The 15040-nt window shown below is 37.0% G+C and overlaps 1 protein-coding gene across 1 annotated transcript in view; it reads left to right on the forward strand.

The window, feature by feature from the left end:
• The window catches only part of PASD1 (PAS domain containing repressor 1), a 105528-nt gene that overhangs the window by 42085 nt on the left and 48403 nt on the right, over positions 1–15040 (forward strand). Inside the window, exon 4 of the mRNA XM_012498767.2 lies at positions 6159–6248. Within this exon, the coding sequence (XP_012354221.1) occupies positions 6159–6248 (90 nt within the window). The remainder of the gene's footprint in view (positions 1–6158; positions 6249–15040) is intronic.

The raw sequence follows: 15040 nt of genomic DNA on the forward strand, positions 1-15040 counted from the left end.
GTGAATCTTTTCAAACCTATCCCAATGTTAGGGGCAAATTTCTGACTGTGAATGAATGGAGCCATATTTTAATATTCTACTTCATTTTTCTTCCTTTTAAGAAACAGACTCTCACTTTTTTTTTTTTTTGACACAGGGTCTCACTCTGTCATCCAGGTTGGAGTGCAGTTGTATGATTGTGGCTCACTGCAGCCTCAAACTTCTGGGCCCAAGCAATTCTCCCACCTCAGCCCCCAAAGTAGCTGGGACCAGAGGTGCACACTACCATGTTCAGCTAATTATGTTTCATTACGTCTCACTCTGTCACCCAGGCTGGTCTCCCAAGCTCCTGGGCTCAGGCGATCCACCTTGGCCTCCCAAAGTGCTGGGATTACAGGCGTGAGCCACTGCACCTGACCCTCTCAATTTTATTAGAGGTTTTGTTTTAGGGATCCTATACACAAATATTTGCTAAATAGAGGACTTAAAATGTGTTATGTGAAATCCTGTTACCAATTTTATGAAACCAGATGCTTATTTGAAATATTTTAGAAGCTAGACAAGGTATAACTACACCCTAGAGGGATAATTATGTTCACAACTACAGAACATATGGCATTCAACTGGAAGGATCAGAATATCTTGGGTAATTCCCTCCTTTCCACTTTTTTCCCCTCCATTAGGCTTTAATAACTTCCCTAGAAAAGTCTGCTCTTTATTCATGAAGTTTTTTCTTGAAATAAACAAGCTCAGTCTGGCTAATCAGAGCCGACTTCAACCAGAGAGATGCAAGCATCAGGGAATCTGAGAAGAGGGACAGTAGAGGGCTCTTTCTCTTCACTTTCTAGTTTCATTACAGCTTTGGCCATTCTTTTGAAGCATGAAAGAAAGCGGAGTTTGGAGGGCAAGAGAGCAAGGTGACTTTGTTTCTTATGGCTTGTATTTCAGAGCAATGACTTAGCTTTGGATGTTTCCTTCCTGTTTGCCCTACTGTTGGTCAAACCTAACAGCCTCCTGACATCTGCATAACAACCTACACTGTGCTGTAATGTAGAGTAGCCGATTTCATCCTCATAAGAAGCCTATGATTAACTTAATAATGATGTTGATCCCTTTTACTGCAGGAAAGAGGAGACCAAAGCTGGGAGAGCTTGCACCTTGCCCAAATCCAAGACTTGTTAAGTAGCACAGCCGAGTAGCACACCATGTTTTCTCACTTACACTCCAGCCCATGGGGGTCCAGACTAACTCAGAGCAAACCATCTCAGTAGAGAATGTGGTAATCAAAATGCCAAAAGCAAGCAGACATACAGAAAATGAGTAGAGAAGCAAAGTGCCTTACCAGATCTGCCTAGACTCTTTTCTGAACCTATGTGTTTGGAAGGTCACTTCAGGCATGTGGCAATTTTGGATGTCATCTTTTGATGTCTAATAGGAAATAGCAAACACTCAGTTTTAAAAGTTTTTACTTAAAATTTTATCTTACAAAAATGTATATAACATGTATTAACAGTTAAAAAAATAGTACAGGTAACACTGAGCTTAAGAAATAGAGCATTACCAGATCCTTTGAAATCCCTTTGTCATAATCTTCCTCTTCCACACCACTTCTTCCCTACCATTTCCTGAGTTCTGTATCAATATTCCTTTGCTTTGCTTTGTATTTTTAGGACATGTGTATGCATCTCTAAGTGATATGTTGTTTTCTTTTGCATGATTTTCACCTTTATGTAATGGAATTATATTGTATGTGTTCTTCTCTGACTTGATATTTTTGCTCAACCTTTCTTTTTCAATTCATCCATGATATTGTATGTAACTCTAGTGCATTCATTTTTACTTCTGTATTCTTGTTAGAACATACTACACAATTACTTACCCATTTTGCTGTTGATGGGCACTAGAAATCTGCTTTAGCTCATGCTTCTTAGGAAGTAGAGGCTGAAGCAAAATTTATATGCTAAGGTTTTAGTGGGATATGCAATCTCAGGATAGCGAGGGTGAGGGGAAAAGAAAAGTAAGGCAGGGAAGAAGGGAACTGAAATATAGGGTAGTTTATTACCAAGCTGGATAGAGCTTCACAAGAACACACAGCGTGTTGTTCAGTCACTCTTAAAACTATGTAAAAGGCACCACAATTTGGAATAGTCTGTATAGGGGAGGAAGGGAAAATACTGCATCTACCAGTTCCTTTCTTTCTCCTGTCATTAGTCAAAAGTCACACCCAGGATGTTAGCAATTCTGTCCTTTGGGTTACCTGGCTTTTCTGGAAACCCAATGGGGTACCCAGATCCCATGCTCCGAGGTGGATGAAGTTATTGCCTTCATGAGTCCAGTCACTTTGGGTGGATACTGAAGCACCTAGTGCCGGCAGAGTTAGGAGACTAGGTTGGGACTGCAAAAGCAAAGCTAACATCCCTGGCTTGATTGAGGGTGGGATGGGGTATGAATCGTGAGGAGGCGCATAAACTGGGTCTGGTATAGCTGTAGGTTTTTGTTATTGTGAGCAAGTTTGGTTTGAACATTTTTGTTCATATATCCTCTTCCATATAAGCAAGAGTGTTTCTAGGTGTACATCTAAGAGTGAGATTGCTGGAGGGTAGGGTGGAGTGGTAGGGTACCTCCCCTCTACATGAAAATGACAGTGCTTTTAAGTGGCTGTGTTTCACTGTGTATTTTACTGTTCATTTATATTCTTAGTAGTAGTGGATGAAAGTTCTTATTGCTCCACATCCTTGCTAACAATTTATTGTCTAATTTTTAAATCTTTGCCAATTGGGTGCGAATGGAATGGTGTCTTGTTTCATTACAAATGACAATGAGCCTCTGTTCACAAATTTTGAGGCCATTTGTGTTTCCTTTTCTAAGAGATGCTTGTTTCTAGCCTTTGCTCAGTTTCTTATGGTATTGTTCTTTCTAATTATTCATATGTTGGAGATTTTTAAAATAGATTCTGGAAATGAATCACTTGCTAGTTATGTGTTGCAAAATTCTTGTTCTAGTTTGTACCTTGCCTTTTCACAATTTAAGGTGACTTTTGACAAATTATTAATTTTAAAGTAATCAAATTTACCAATCAAAGGGTGTTTACTTTCCTGTTTAAAAAATCCTTACCTACCACAAGGTAATAAATATATTCTCTTATATTTTATTTTAAAAGCTTTAACGTTTTACCTATTATGTTTAATGTGTTCATACTTTTTGAGTTATTTTTCGTGTATGCTATGAAGGAGAAACATTACATAGATAAGAGAATATTTTAAACTAGTGATTTCATTCTTTAACGATGATGTGGTTATATTTTTTACTTCTTCCCAAGTCACTTTTTGCAATTTATATTTTTTTAAGACTTGCTTTCAAATTTATTGGCATAAAGTTGTTCATAATATTCTCTTATCTTCATCATGCCTGAAGCTTCTGTAATGATATCCACTTTTCACTCCTAATGTTGTTTGTGTTTTTTGCCCCATGATTCATCTTACCAGAGGTTTGTCGATTTTAATGTTCTTTTCAAAGAATTGACTTTTAACTTTCTTGATTCTCTCCATTGTGTCATTATTTTTTATTTTATTGATTTCTGCTCTTATTTTTATTATTTACTTTTTTCTACTTTTTGGGGTTCATTTTTTGTTCTCTAACAATTTTAGATTATTTAATTCATTGATTTGTAACCAATTTTCTTTTCTAATATATACATTTAGGCAAAGATTCCCAAGTGTTGTTTTAGCTGCATTTCACAGGTCTCCATAAATAGTGTTTAAAAAATTATTCTATTATAAATACTTTCTAATCTCCATGATAACTTATTATTTGGCCTTTTTTTATTATGGTAAAATGTATATAACATGAATTTACCATTAATCAGTTTTAAATATAGAATTCAGTGGCATTAAGTACATTCACATTATTGTGCAACCATCACCACCATCCATTTCCAGCTTTTAAAATCTTGCGTAACCGAAACTCTGTACTCAAACAATAACTCCCCCTTCTCACTTTCTCCCAGTTCCTGGTAACCACCATTCTACTTTCTGCATCTATCAATTGGGCTATCCTAGGAACTTCATATAAATGGAATCATACAGTAATGTCCTTCTGTGACGTGTTTCACTTAGTATAATATCTTCATGTTTCATCCATGTTGTAGTATGTGGCAAAATTCTCTTTCCTTTTAAGGCTGAATAATACTTTGTTGTTTGTTACACATTTTGGTTATACATTCATCTGCTGGACACTTAGATTGTTTACACCTTTTGACCATTATGAAGAATGCTTCTGTGAGCATAGGTGTACACATACCTGTTTGAGTCCCTGCTTTCAAGGTGTTTTTTTTTTCACTATACACCCAGAAGTGGAAATGCTGAATCACATGATAGTTCTATGTTTAGTTATTTGAGCGACTGCCATAGAGTTTTCTATAGCAGCGTTGTCATTTTCTATTACCATCAATAGTGCATAGGGGTTTCAATTTCTTCATATCTTGTCCCAAAACTGTTTTGTTTTAATCATAGCCCATCCTAAGGGGTTTGAGGATTTCATGACTTTATACACATAGAGAATCCTGCTTCAATTATTTGGGCTTCCTGAATCTTAAGATTGGTGTATTTTATTACTTCTGGATAATTTTCAACCTATATCTCACTGAGTATTTCCTCTTCTCTGTTATATTATCTCTTTCTGGAACACTGATCAGACATATGTTGGACTTTCTCATTCTCTTCTCCATGAAATGAATTTATCTAATTTTTCCATTTGTATGTCTCCTTGTGTTACATTCTGAGTCCTTTCCCCAGCTCTTTCCAGCTCAAAAATTTTATTTCTGGCTGTGTTCTAACATGCTATTTAACCTACACATTACGTTTCTAATTTTGATGACAGTATCATCTATAGACATTTTGTTTGATTATGTTTTATATCTCACGAGTCAGTCTTGAGTCTCTTGTTTCTTCATATTTCTAGTGCCCTTTGTTATTTATTTAAGCCTATTAAGCACACTTGTTTTGTATTCTGTATCTGATAATTCCAATATGTTATTTTCAAATATGATTCTTTATTTTATTATGTCTATTGCCTCTTATTTGTAATGCTTCAGCTCTTCCTGTGTTTTATTTTTATTATAAGCTCATATTATTTGTAGTTTTATCTACATGAATTCTTTGAACCCTCATTTTAAAATAATTCTCTAGGTGTGATTTTGATTTCCTTTTATTAGACATATGGGGTCAGGATCACTTTAAACTAAATATTAGACTTTGGTTGTTGAGGGCCACACAGGTACTATATGGATTGTAGCTCCAAGTTGGTGTGAAGGTGGGCTTCTGCTTAGTACCTCCTAAAGTTGACTGTTTTCTCTTTTCCTACTCTTCCCAGGATGGAGGCTGAGGCAGACATGCACATTCCCTGTCTCCTTTCACTGGATAACATTTTTCTGTTTCACCTGTTGAAAGTGTCACCCTTTTGGAGACCTGGCTTTATACTGTGGTATTTGATTTCACCTCCTAACTTGTACAGACCTCGGCTTTGCTTTTGTCCCCCAAGCTCTAGGCTATCAGTGTTGGAAGATAGTCTCAAGGCAAATACAGGGTCTCATATTCTCTAATGTCTTAATTCTCACAATCTAGTCATTTCTGATATCAGGTTATTTCCCTTACTTTACCAATAGCTTGGTCCTGTTTTGAAAAATAAGTTTTAATATATTTTATTCATCATTTTAGATATTCTCTACCAGGAGGCATTTCTCTGGCTGTTGAATCCATTATACAGCAGGAAAGTGATGGCAATATCCATATTTATAAGGAGATGACTAACCTAACCACAAATGAGAGTGTCCTTAAAATATTTTTAACATTTTTGAAATTAAGTGTTGTTAAAGTGAAACAACCTACACATGGAAATGAATCTTCGTAGCTTGCGTTAGAGAATTTCATTTTAATTGGGTGTACATTGAAATTTGTTTAAGTGACACATCATTTGATAAACATTTCATGCTTAAGGTTAAGTAGATTCTGTGTAGGAGGCAGAATAATGGAATTTTAATTAAGTCTGTGCCTACTTTATTGATATTTAAGGACTGCAGTGCATTTCAGTGTGCTATTATAATTATCTATGCATTTAGCAATAAAGTTATCATTTTATTATTGTGCCACTATTTAATTACATTATTATTCTCTCGTCATTAGTTATTAGATGGCTTTATGATTACACTGAGCGCAGATGGAGTGATCATTTATGTGGCTGAAAACATCTCTTCGCTTCTTGGACATTTGCCAGTAAGTTCTTTCTACTTTTGGGAAAGTGGATCATTTTGGTTTGTTGTTTAGGGGTTCATTATTTAATTTTCTTTTTTTTACTATACTTTAAGTTTTAGGGTACATGTGCACAACGTGCAGGTTTGTTACATATGTATACATGTGCCATGTTGGTGTGCTGCACCCATTAACTCTTCATTTAACATTAGGTATATCTCCTAATGCTGTCCCTCCCCCCTCCCCCCACCCCACAACAGTCCCTGGTGTGTGATGTTCCTCTTTCTGTGTCCATGTGTTCTCATTGTTCAATTCCCACCTATGAGTGAGAACATGCGGTGTTTGGTTTTTTGTCCTTGCCATAGTTTGCTGAGAATGATGGTTTTCAGCTTCATCCATGTCCCTACAAAGGACATGAACTCATCCTTTTTTATGGCTGCATAGTATTCCATGGTGTATATGTGCCACATTTTCTTAATCCAGTCTATCATTGTTGGACATTTGGGTTGGCTCCAAGTCTTTGCTATTGTGAATAGTGCTGCAATAAACATACGTGTGCATGTGTCTTTATAGCAGCATGGTTTATAATCCTTTGGGTATATATCCAGTAATGGGATGGCTGGGTCAAGTGGTATTTCTAGTTCTAGATCCCTGAGGAATCGCCACACTGATTTCCACAATGGTTGAACTAGTTTGCAGTCCCACCAACAGTGTAAAAGTGTTCCTATTTCTCCACATCCTCTCCAGCACCTGTTGTTTCCTGTCTTTTTAATGATCGCCATTCTAACTGGTGTGAGATGGTATCTCATTGTGGTTTTGATTTGCATTTCTCTGATGGCCAGTGATGATGAGCATTTTTTCATGTGTCTTTTGGCTGCATAAATGTCTTCTTTTGAGAAGTGTCTGTTCATATCCTTCGCCCACTTGTTGATGGGGTTGTTTGTTTTTTTCTTGTAAATTTGTTTGAGTTCATTGTAGATTCTGGATATTAGCCCTTTGTCAGATAAGTAGATTGCAAAAATTTTCTCCCATTCTGTAGGTTGCCTGTTCACTCTGATGGTAGTTTCTTTTGCTGTGCAGAAGCTCTTTAGTTTAATTAGATCCCATTTGTCAATTTTGGCTTCTGTTGCCATTGCTTTTGGTGTTTTAGACATGAAGTCCTTGCCCACGCCTATGTCCTGAATGGTATTGCCTAGGTTTTCTTCTAGGGTTTTTATGGTTCTAGGTCTAACATTTAAGTCTTTATTCCATCTTGAATTAATTTTTGTATAAGGTGTAAGGAAGGGATCCAGTTTCAGCTTTCTACATGTGGCTAGCCAGCTTTCCCAGCACTATTTGTTAAATAGAGAATCCTTTCCCCATTTCTTGTTTTTGTCAGGTTTGTCAAAGATCAGATAGTTGTAGATATGTGGCATTATTTCTGAGGGCTCTGTTCTGTTCCATTGGTCTATATCTCTGTTTTGGTACCAGTACCATGCTGTTTTGGTTACTGTAGCCTTGTAGTATAGTTTGAAGTCAGGTAGTGTGATGCCTCCAGCTTTGTTCTTTTGGCTTAGGATTGACTTGGCAATGTGGGCTCTTTTTTGGTTCCATATGAACTTTAAAGTAGTTTTTTCCAATTCTGTGAAGAAAGTCATTGGTAGCTTGATGGGGATGGCACTGAATCCCTAAATTACCTTGGGCGGTATGGCCATTTTCACGATATTGATTCTTCCTGCCCATGAGCACGGAATGTTCTTCCATTTGTTTGTATCCTCTTTTATTTCATTGAGCAGTGGTTTGTAGTTCTCCTTAAGAGGTCCTTCACGTCCCTTATAAGTTGGATTCCTAGGTATTTTATTCTCTTTGAAGCAATTGTGAATGGGAGTTCACTCATGATGTGGCGCTCTGTTTGTCTGTGATTGGTGTATAAGAATGCTTGTGATTTTTGCACATTGATTTTGTATCCTGAGACTTTGCTGAAGTTGCTTATCAGCTTAAGGAGATTTTGGGGTATTTTCAGGAGCATAACGCTCATCAGAGGAGATGTTTTCAATGTTGTCAAAAGTTCCCCTGTTTTATTGTCATTTCCATTGGTTTCAGAATACTATAGATTGGGTGTCTTTGTAAACAACACGAATTTATATTTTACAGTTTTAGAGTCTGAGAAGTCCAAGATTAAGGTGCCAAGAGATTTGGTGTCTAGTGAGGGCCCACTCTCTGCTTCATAGACATCTTTATTCTTACTATAACTTCCTATAGTAGAAGAAGCAAGGGAGCTCTTTTTTTTTTTTTTTTTTTTTTTTTTTTTGAGGTGGAGTCTCGCTCTGTCACCCAGGCTGGAGTGCAGTGGTGCGATCTTGGCTCACTGCAACCTCTGCCTCCTGGGTTCAAGTGATTCTCCTGCCTCAGCCTCCTGAGTAGCAGGGATTATAGGCACACATCAGCAGGCCTGGCTAATTTTTGTATTTCTAATAGAGACGGGGTTTCACCATGTTGGCCAAGCTGGTCTCGAACTCCTGACCTCAAGTGATCCGCCCATCTCGGCCTCCCAAAGTGCTGGAATTAAAGGTGTGAGCCACCATGCCCAGCCTAGGGGTCTCTTTTATAAGGATACTAATCCCATTAATCATCTCCAAAGGCCCCACCTCTTAATATAATACCATCACATTGACAGTTAGATTATTTCAATATATAAAGTTTTGGGGGACATAAACATTCAGTCTGTAGCAAGGCCTTCATATTCCACTTATACATGTGTTTGAAGAGGGGTTACCTAGAATACATTTACCAACAACCCTCCCACACAAACTGTCTGCCATTGGCATGGTTGTGTTAACAAAAAGTTTTGGGAGAGGATATGAAGAAATTGAAACCCCTATTCACTATTGGTAGTAGTGTAAAACAATCATATCTCTGTTGTTGTTTTCATTACATATTCCTTATTCCACAGAGTTGTCTCAAGAACTTGACAAACCCTAATCCAGGGATCTATAGTACTCAAATTTGGAACATGGAAATTAATAGAAGCTAGGTTAGATTATCTTGTAGTTAGGTTGGAAGTGGATTAAAAACATTTCACTAGTTTAGCCCGGCCAGTTGGCATGTTCCGTGGCCTTCTTGGAAGCTCAGAGTCCTTATACCCTTTTAAAAAAAATTACAGATGCTAGAATTGATCTCTTTTATTTCTCATTCACTTTCATTTTTTAAAAAAACAGTTTACATTTCCAAATTCAGCTTATATTTGTAGGATACCAAAACAGCTAAATGAAATAGTAGAGATATTTGTTGGATTGCACTTTAGTATATTTAAATCATAGAAGGAAAAGAGTCTTTAAAAATATATATTAAAAGAAGGAATGTGCAAGTATGATCCATTACAGCTTAAATTTTATTATAATGAAGACCAGAAAACTACCCAAATTCTTGTGGCATCAGATATTGCTTAAACCAAATTGGTCATTGGCTGAGACTGGTGACTTTTTCTTATTATGGGAGGATTTATTATAGTGATGGTGTTAGTTATGATATCATCTTGCTTCTTTATGTATTTGGTTCAAAGTTTTCACTGTCAAGAAGCTCTTTCACCCTTCAACATTTGAGGTACCACACACACACACGCCCCCCAAAACCACAAGGTCTAGAGAGGTGTCTGGGACATGTGCTTTGAACTGCCAGCCTTAAACAATAGACTTGATTTACCTGAGATCAGTGTACTTAAAAATAAATGTATAACTATTACATTTGTACATAAACATTAAATGGGAATTAAGTTATATATTCCTATAAAACAAGGTTAAAAATGACTACACCTGAGGCATAGTTTCACACTTCCTCATTGAATCCTAACTGTTCTTAATTTTTCAAAACAGGCAATCTTTTTCTCAGGCTTTGATTAAAAATTTCATTTTATAAGTCATCCAACTTATATTATAAAATGGAGACTGAACCATTTCTAGAGTGTCTGCGTGGCTCCAGGAATCTTCAGTTTCATTGCACATCAAGGCACCTCTGTCTATGGAGCAACTCCAAACTAATAGCATGGTGGGATGGAAAGAACTTGGTCTTTGGAATCAAATAATCTAGAGATTAAAATTTAGCTTTGTTTCTAACTACGTGACCTTTGGTTTCTCTTCTATAAGTGGGGAAATAATATTACTTAGAGAGTGCTGGGAGATGAATTATTATAAACATCGTGATTGGCTAAGGTCCGTCTGATCAGTGACATTTATACAGAGACCTGAATGGAGTATGTGTGATATGCAGGTAATTGGAGCAAGTGTCTTTCAGACAGAGGAGAAAGCTTGTGTAAGAGCCTGAAAGCAGGAAAAGGTACAGCAAAGAGGACAGTGTGACTGGAGTGCTGTGAGAAAAAGGAAAATAGAGATGACAAAGTCAGAGCAGTACCAGGAGAAGTAACATCCCTTTTCCTCTGAGATGGGAGGAAGCCATTGGGGAGGTTGGAGCAGATGAAAGAAATGATCTAACTTAAGTTTTATCAGGATTGCTTTGGCTGTTATGTCAAGAATTGGCTATGAGGGGCAGGCATGGAAGTACAGAGTCCACTTGGAGGGCCATAGATGGTAGTGGGTTGGATTAATGTGGCAGTGGAAGTATTTTGTAGGTAAAATAAGTTGTTTTGCTAATGTATTGGAAGAGGGGTATGACAGAGATAAGATGTGTCCAAGTTATGCTGTTACAACACATACCATGAATAAAATGATGCCCATTATCATCATCGTCATGGTATTAAACTTTTATCTGAAACCTGCCATCATATTTTCCCAGTCATTGATTTCATTGACAGTTTTTTTTTCCTTTGAAAAAACTCTTAGTCATTTGTAGTAGTAAGTTCTAGTCACTGCCCCCTGTTCTTAGCAGCCTGCCCTCCTACTCACCCTACTCTGTCATTCCCCCCAAAATAAAATCAAATCTGGGAGTTTACATATATTTATTCTCTTTTGCAGTTCTAAAGCAAATGAAACTTTTAAAACATACACTACATCTGAAAAGATTCTCAGCATTGAATCTTTAAGAGATTAGAACTTAGCAGGTTTTGAACATAGGTACATGGTTAGTTTGTGATAACTGTGATGAGATTTGCTCTATTTTCCCTGAGAAGCTTACAGCATAGTAGAGATTTAGTAGTGATGAGTCTCATTTGATTCAAGATGCGGCCTAAATCTCCTGCAGAGGATCTTATCCTTCCCTGTGCCCTATACAGTTGAATAGTTTTCTAATGCATGTATAATATGAATGTCTTTGGCAGTAAAAAAGATGCTTCTTGCCCAGATTCTCAGTAAATGTCATGAAGTCCCCAGTAAATTTCTTAATTCTTTTTTTTTTTGACGTGACTGAGACTCACCACACTAATATTTGTGGTGACAACTAATAGATATTTACAAACTTGGCTTTTGAAAAACCACTTAATTTTTCGCTGGTATTTATCCTTGCTTCATTGAGCTCTAAGTACCTTGATCTTTCTACCTTGTGTAATAGGAAGAGCAAATGCTAAAAATTTACAAAAATAACATGAGGTCGATCATGCTTTCAGGTCTCCGCCCTTTTTCTAATTAAGGAACAAGGCCACTGGAACAGATCCACTGTTTCAATTAGTGGTTAATTATAAGGCTTATTGTCACTATTCCTATCCCTAGAGAAGCAGTAAGAAACTCATTACCACTAGTCACATCCAAGAGAATGTAGACTATCAAAAGATAGCTCACTTTGACCTCTTTTAAGTGACAATGCTATCTCTTCATTTTTCAACTAATGAAAGAACTTATGAGACATAGCACTTTGTACCTCTTGTTAGGGTATTATTTTATACTCTACATCATAATTGATTGTGCATATTTAATCTGCCCTACTAGACTATGTGCCCATTGGAATTCGTTGTCAGATTCATCTTTTGTAACCCTTACAAGAAATAAGTATAAAATCTTATTCAGTGAATTGCTTCATGTAGAATGTCCAAAATACAGGAGCTGGTCCAGTAGCAAGTTTTCTGTTCCTGATGCAAACTGGACTTGAGGCAGCTATGGTGTAGTAGAAGGAACAATAGACATGGAATTGGATGGAGCTTTCATGTCAATTTCATTTCTGCATTTCTGAACTCTCAACAATTGGAGAAGCCTTAATTTCCTGATGAATAAAACAAGGGATAATTCTTACTCTCTCAGGGGATTAAGTGAGCTTGTATACGTGAACATACCTAGAACAGTGACTGGCATGGAGCAATTGCTTATCACGTGTTAGATGAATGAATGAATGAGTGGTCTCCACAGAGGTAACCTAGTTTGGCATCTAAAGTCTATTTTATAACTAAACCAACAAAAGCGTTTTTATTGAAAAAGTTAAATTTAGTGAAAAATATCTACATTTCTTTTGGGAAGTCAGTATTTTACTGTGTGACTTTCACTGTCAAGATGTATTGCCTGTTAATTTCATAATGTTTTGTTTGCTAGATTAAGGTAATATTTCTATCCTTAATCAAGCCAAGCTTGATTGAGACAGCATCTGTCTGCTAATTTGATCATTGACCAGTTCATAGGCTGGCTTCTACAAATGGGCCATAAAGATATATTTCTAAATAGTGACTGTAGATTATTAATGCTGATCAGTGAAAAAATCATTGGAATTTGTGGTTCATCACACAAAGCCATTATTCAGCTACAAGGAATACTTTATTACTTTGTTGCTATCACATTAAAAGTTCATTACTTTTATATCTGATATTCAACTTATCCATGTGTCACCGTATTTCAGCTACATGATACAGTATTATTCATTCATTCAACCAGTATTTACTGAGTGCCTACCAGTGCCAAGCTCTGTTCTAGGTGTTGAGGATGTAGCAATGAATAAGACAGGCAAGGTCTCTTTTATACTGCAATTTACATTTTAATGGGGAAGGCAGATAATAAACAGATAACAAAAAAGGCAATAAGAGAATGTCAAGGAGTTGGTGCTATGTAAAATACTTTTGAGTAAAGACCTGTATTAAGCGAGGGAGAAAGCCATTGCAAATATTTGGGAATGAGTGCTTCACATTTAAGGAGGAGTTAGTTTAAGGGCTCTGAGATGAGTATTTGCTCTCGTTGTGTTTGGATGTGAATGAGGAGTTAGGTGTACTTGGAGTGCAGTGAGAGAGAGAGAGAGAGAGAGAGAGCAGATAAGATCAATAGCAGCAAGGAACCAGAATATAGAGTGATGAAAGCGCTTATAAAGACTTTGGCTTTTATTCAGAATGACTTGGATAATCAGTAGAAAATTTGGAGTGAGCATAGGAATAGCATGATGTGGCTCATGTTTGGAAAGAATCATGCTGGCTGTTCTATAGAGAATGGAGTGGTGGCAGGGGCATGGCAAGAATAGATGCAGGGAGAGCAGTTACGGCTACTGCAGTAATCCAAACTGGAAATGAGACTTGGACCAAGTGGTGAAAAGTGAACTGAGTCTGTATGTGTTTTGAAAATTGATCCATTAGAGATTGCTGATGGACTGGATATTGAGTTTGGGAGATAAAAGGCAAGTCGAGAACAAGTAAATGGGTAAATGGTGGTTGCCATTACTGATATTAGGAAGATTGAGGGAGGAACATATTTTGTCAAAGAAAAGATCAGTTCTTTTTGGATATCTTAAAGTTGAAATCCGAGTAGACATCCAATCTGAGTTATCATGGGAGCAAGAGACGAGTATCTGTGAGTCATTAACAGATAGGTGGTATTTAATGAGATGGAAGTGGAAGAGACCACGTAGGGAAACAGGCCTAATGATTAAGCCCTGGCACTCTGATGCCTAGTATTCAGGAAGCAAGACTAAGATCTAGCAAATGGTGAAGGAGTAGCCTTTGAGGTAGAAGTATATCCTAATGTGTGTGGTGTCCTGGAAGTCAAGTAAATGTATCTAGGGAAAAGGAAGGATCAATTGCATCAAATGCTGAGATGCTTGGTAAGATGAGGGCTGAGAAGTGATGAATTGATCTTGCAATATGGAGGGCATTAGTTACCTTGACAAAAGCAGTTTCAGTGGAGTGGAGTGGTTAGATATAAACTTCATTAGTGTGGTTTCAAGAAAGAGCGAGAAGTGAAGAAAGGGGAGGTAAAAAGTGTCGTTTCGTTTCAGGAATTTTTGTTCCAAAGTGGACCTGATAAGTAGAGTTATAATTGAAGTGAGAGGAGGTCATGTAAAGGAAGGTTATGCATGTTTAGGATTTTGTGTTGTTTTTGTTTTCCTGATTCTTTTTTTTTTTTAGAATTTTGTGTTGTTTTTGTTTTCCTGATTATTTTTAAAATTTCTTATTGACGTATAAATTTGCACATAACTCCAGATAAGTAGAATTATAATTGAAGGGAGAGGCGGTAATGTAAAGGAAGGTATGCGTTTTTAGAATTTTGTGTTGTTCAATAGACTGGATTAAGAAAATGTGGCACATATACACCATGGAATACTAGGCAGCCATAAAAAATGATGAGTTCATGTCCTTTGTAGGGACATGGATGAAACTGGAAAACATCATTCTCAGTAAACTATCGCAAGGACAAAAAACCAAACACTGCATGTTCTCACTCATAGGTAGGAATTGAACAATGAGAACTCATGGACACAGGAAGGGGAACATCACACTCCGGGGACTGTTGTGGGGTGGGGGGACGGGGGAGGGACAGCATTAGGAGATATACCTAATGCTAAATGATGAGTTAATGGGTGCAGCAAACCAACACAGCACATGGATACATATGTAACAAACCTGCACATTGTGCACATGTACCCTAAAACCTAAAGTATAATAATAAAAAAATAAATAAATAAATCAAATAAATAAAAAAAAGAAT

Source organism: Nomascus leucogenys, chromosome X (assembly GCF_006542625.1).
Source record: "Nomascus leucogenys isolate Asia chromosome X, Asia_NLE_v1, whole genome shotgun sequence".
Taxonomy (NCBI): Eukaryota; Metazoa; Chordata; class Mammalia; order Primates; family Hylobatidae; genus Nomascus; species Nomascus leucogenys.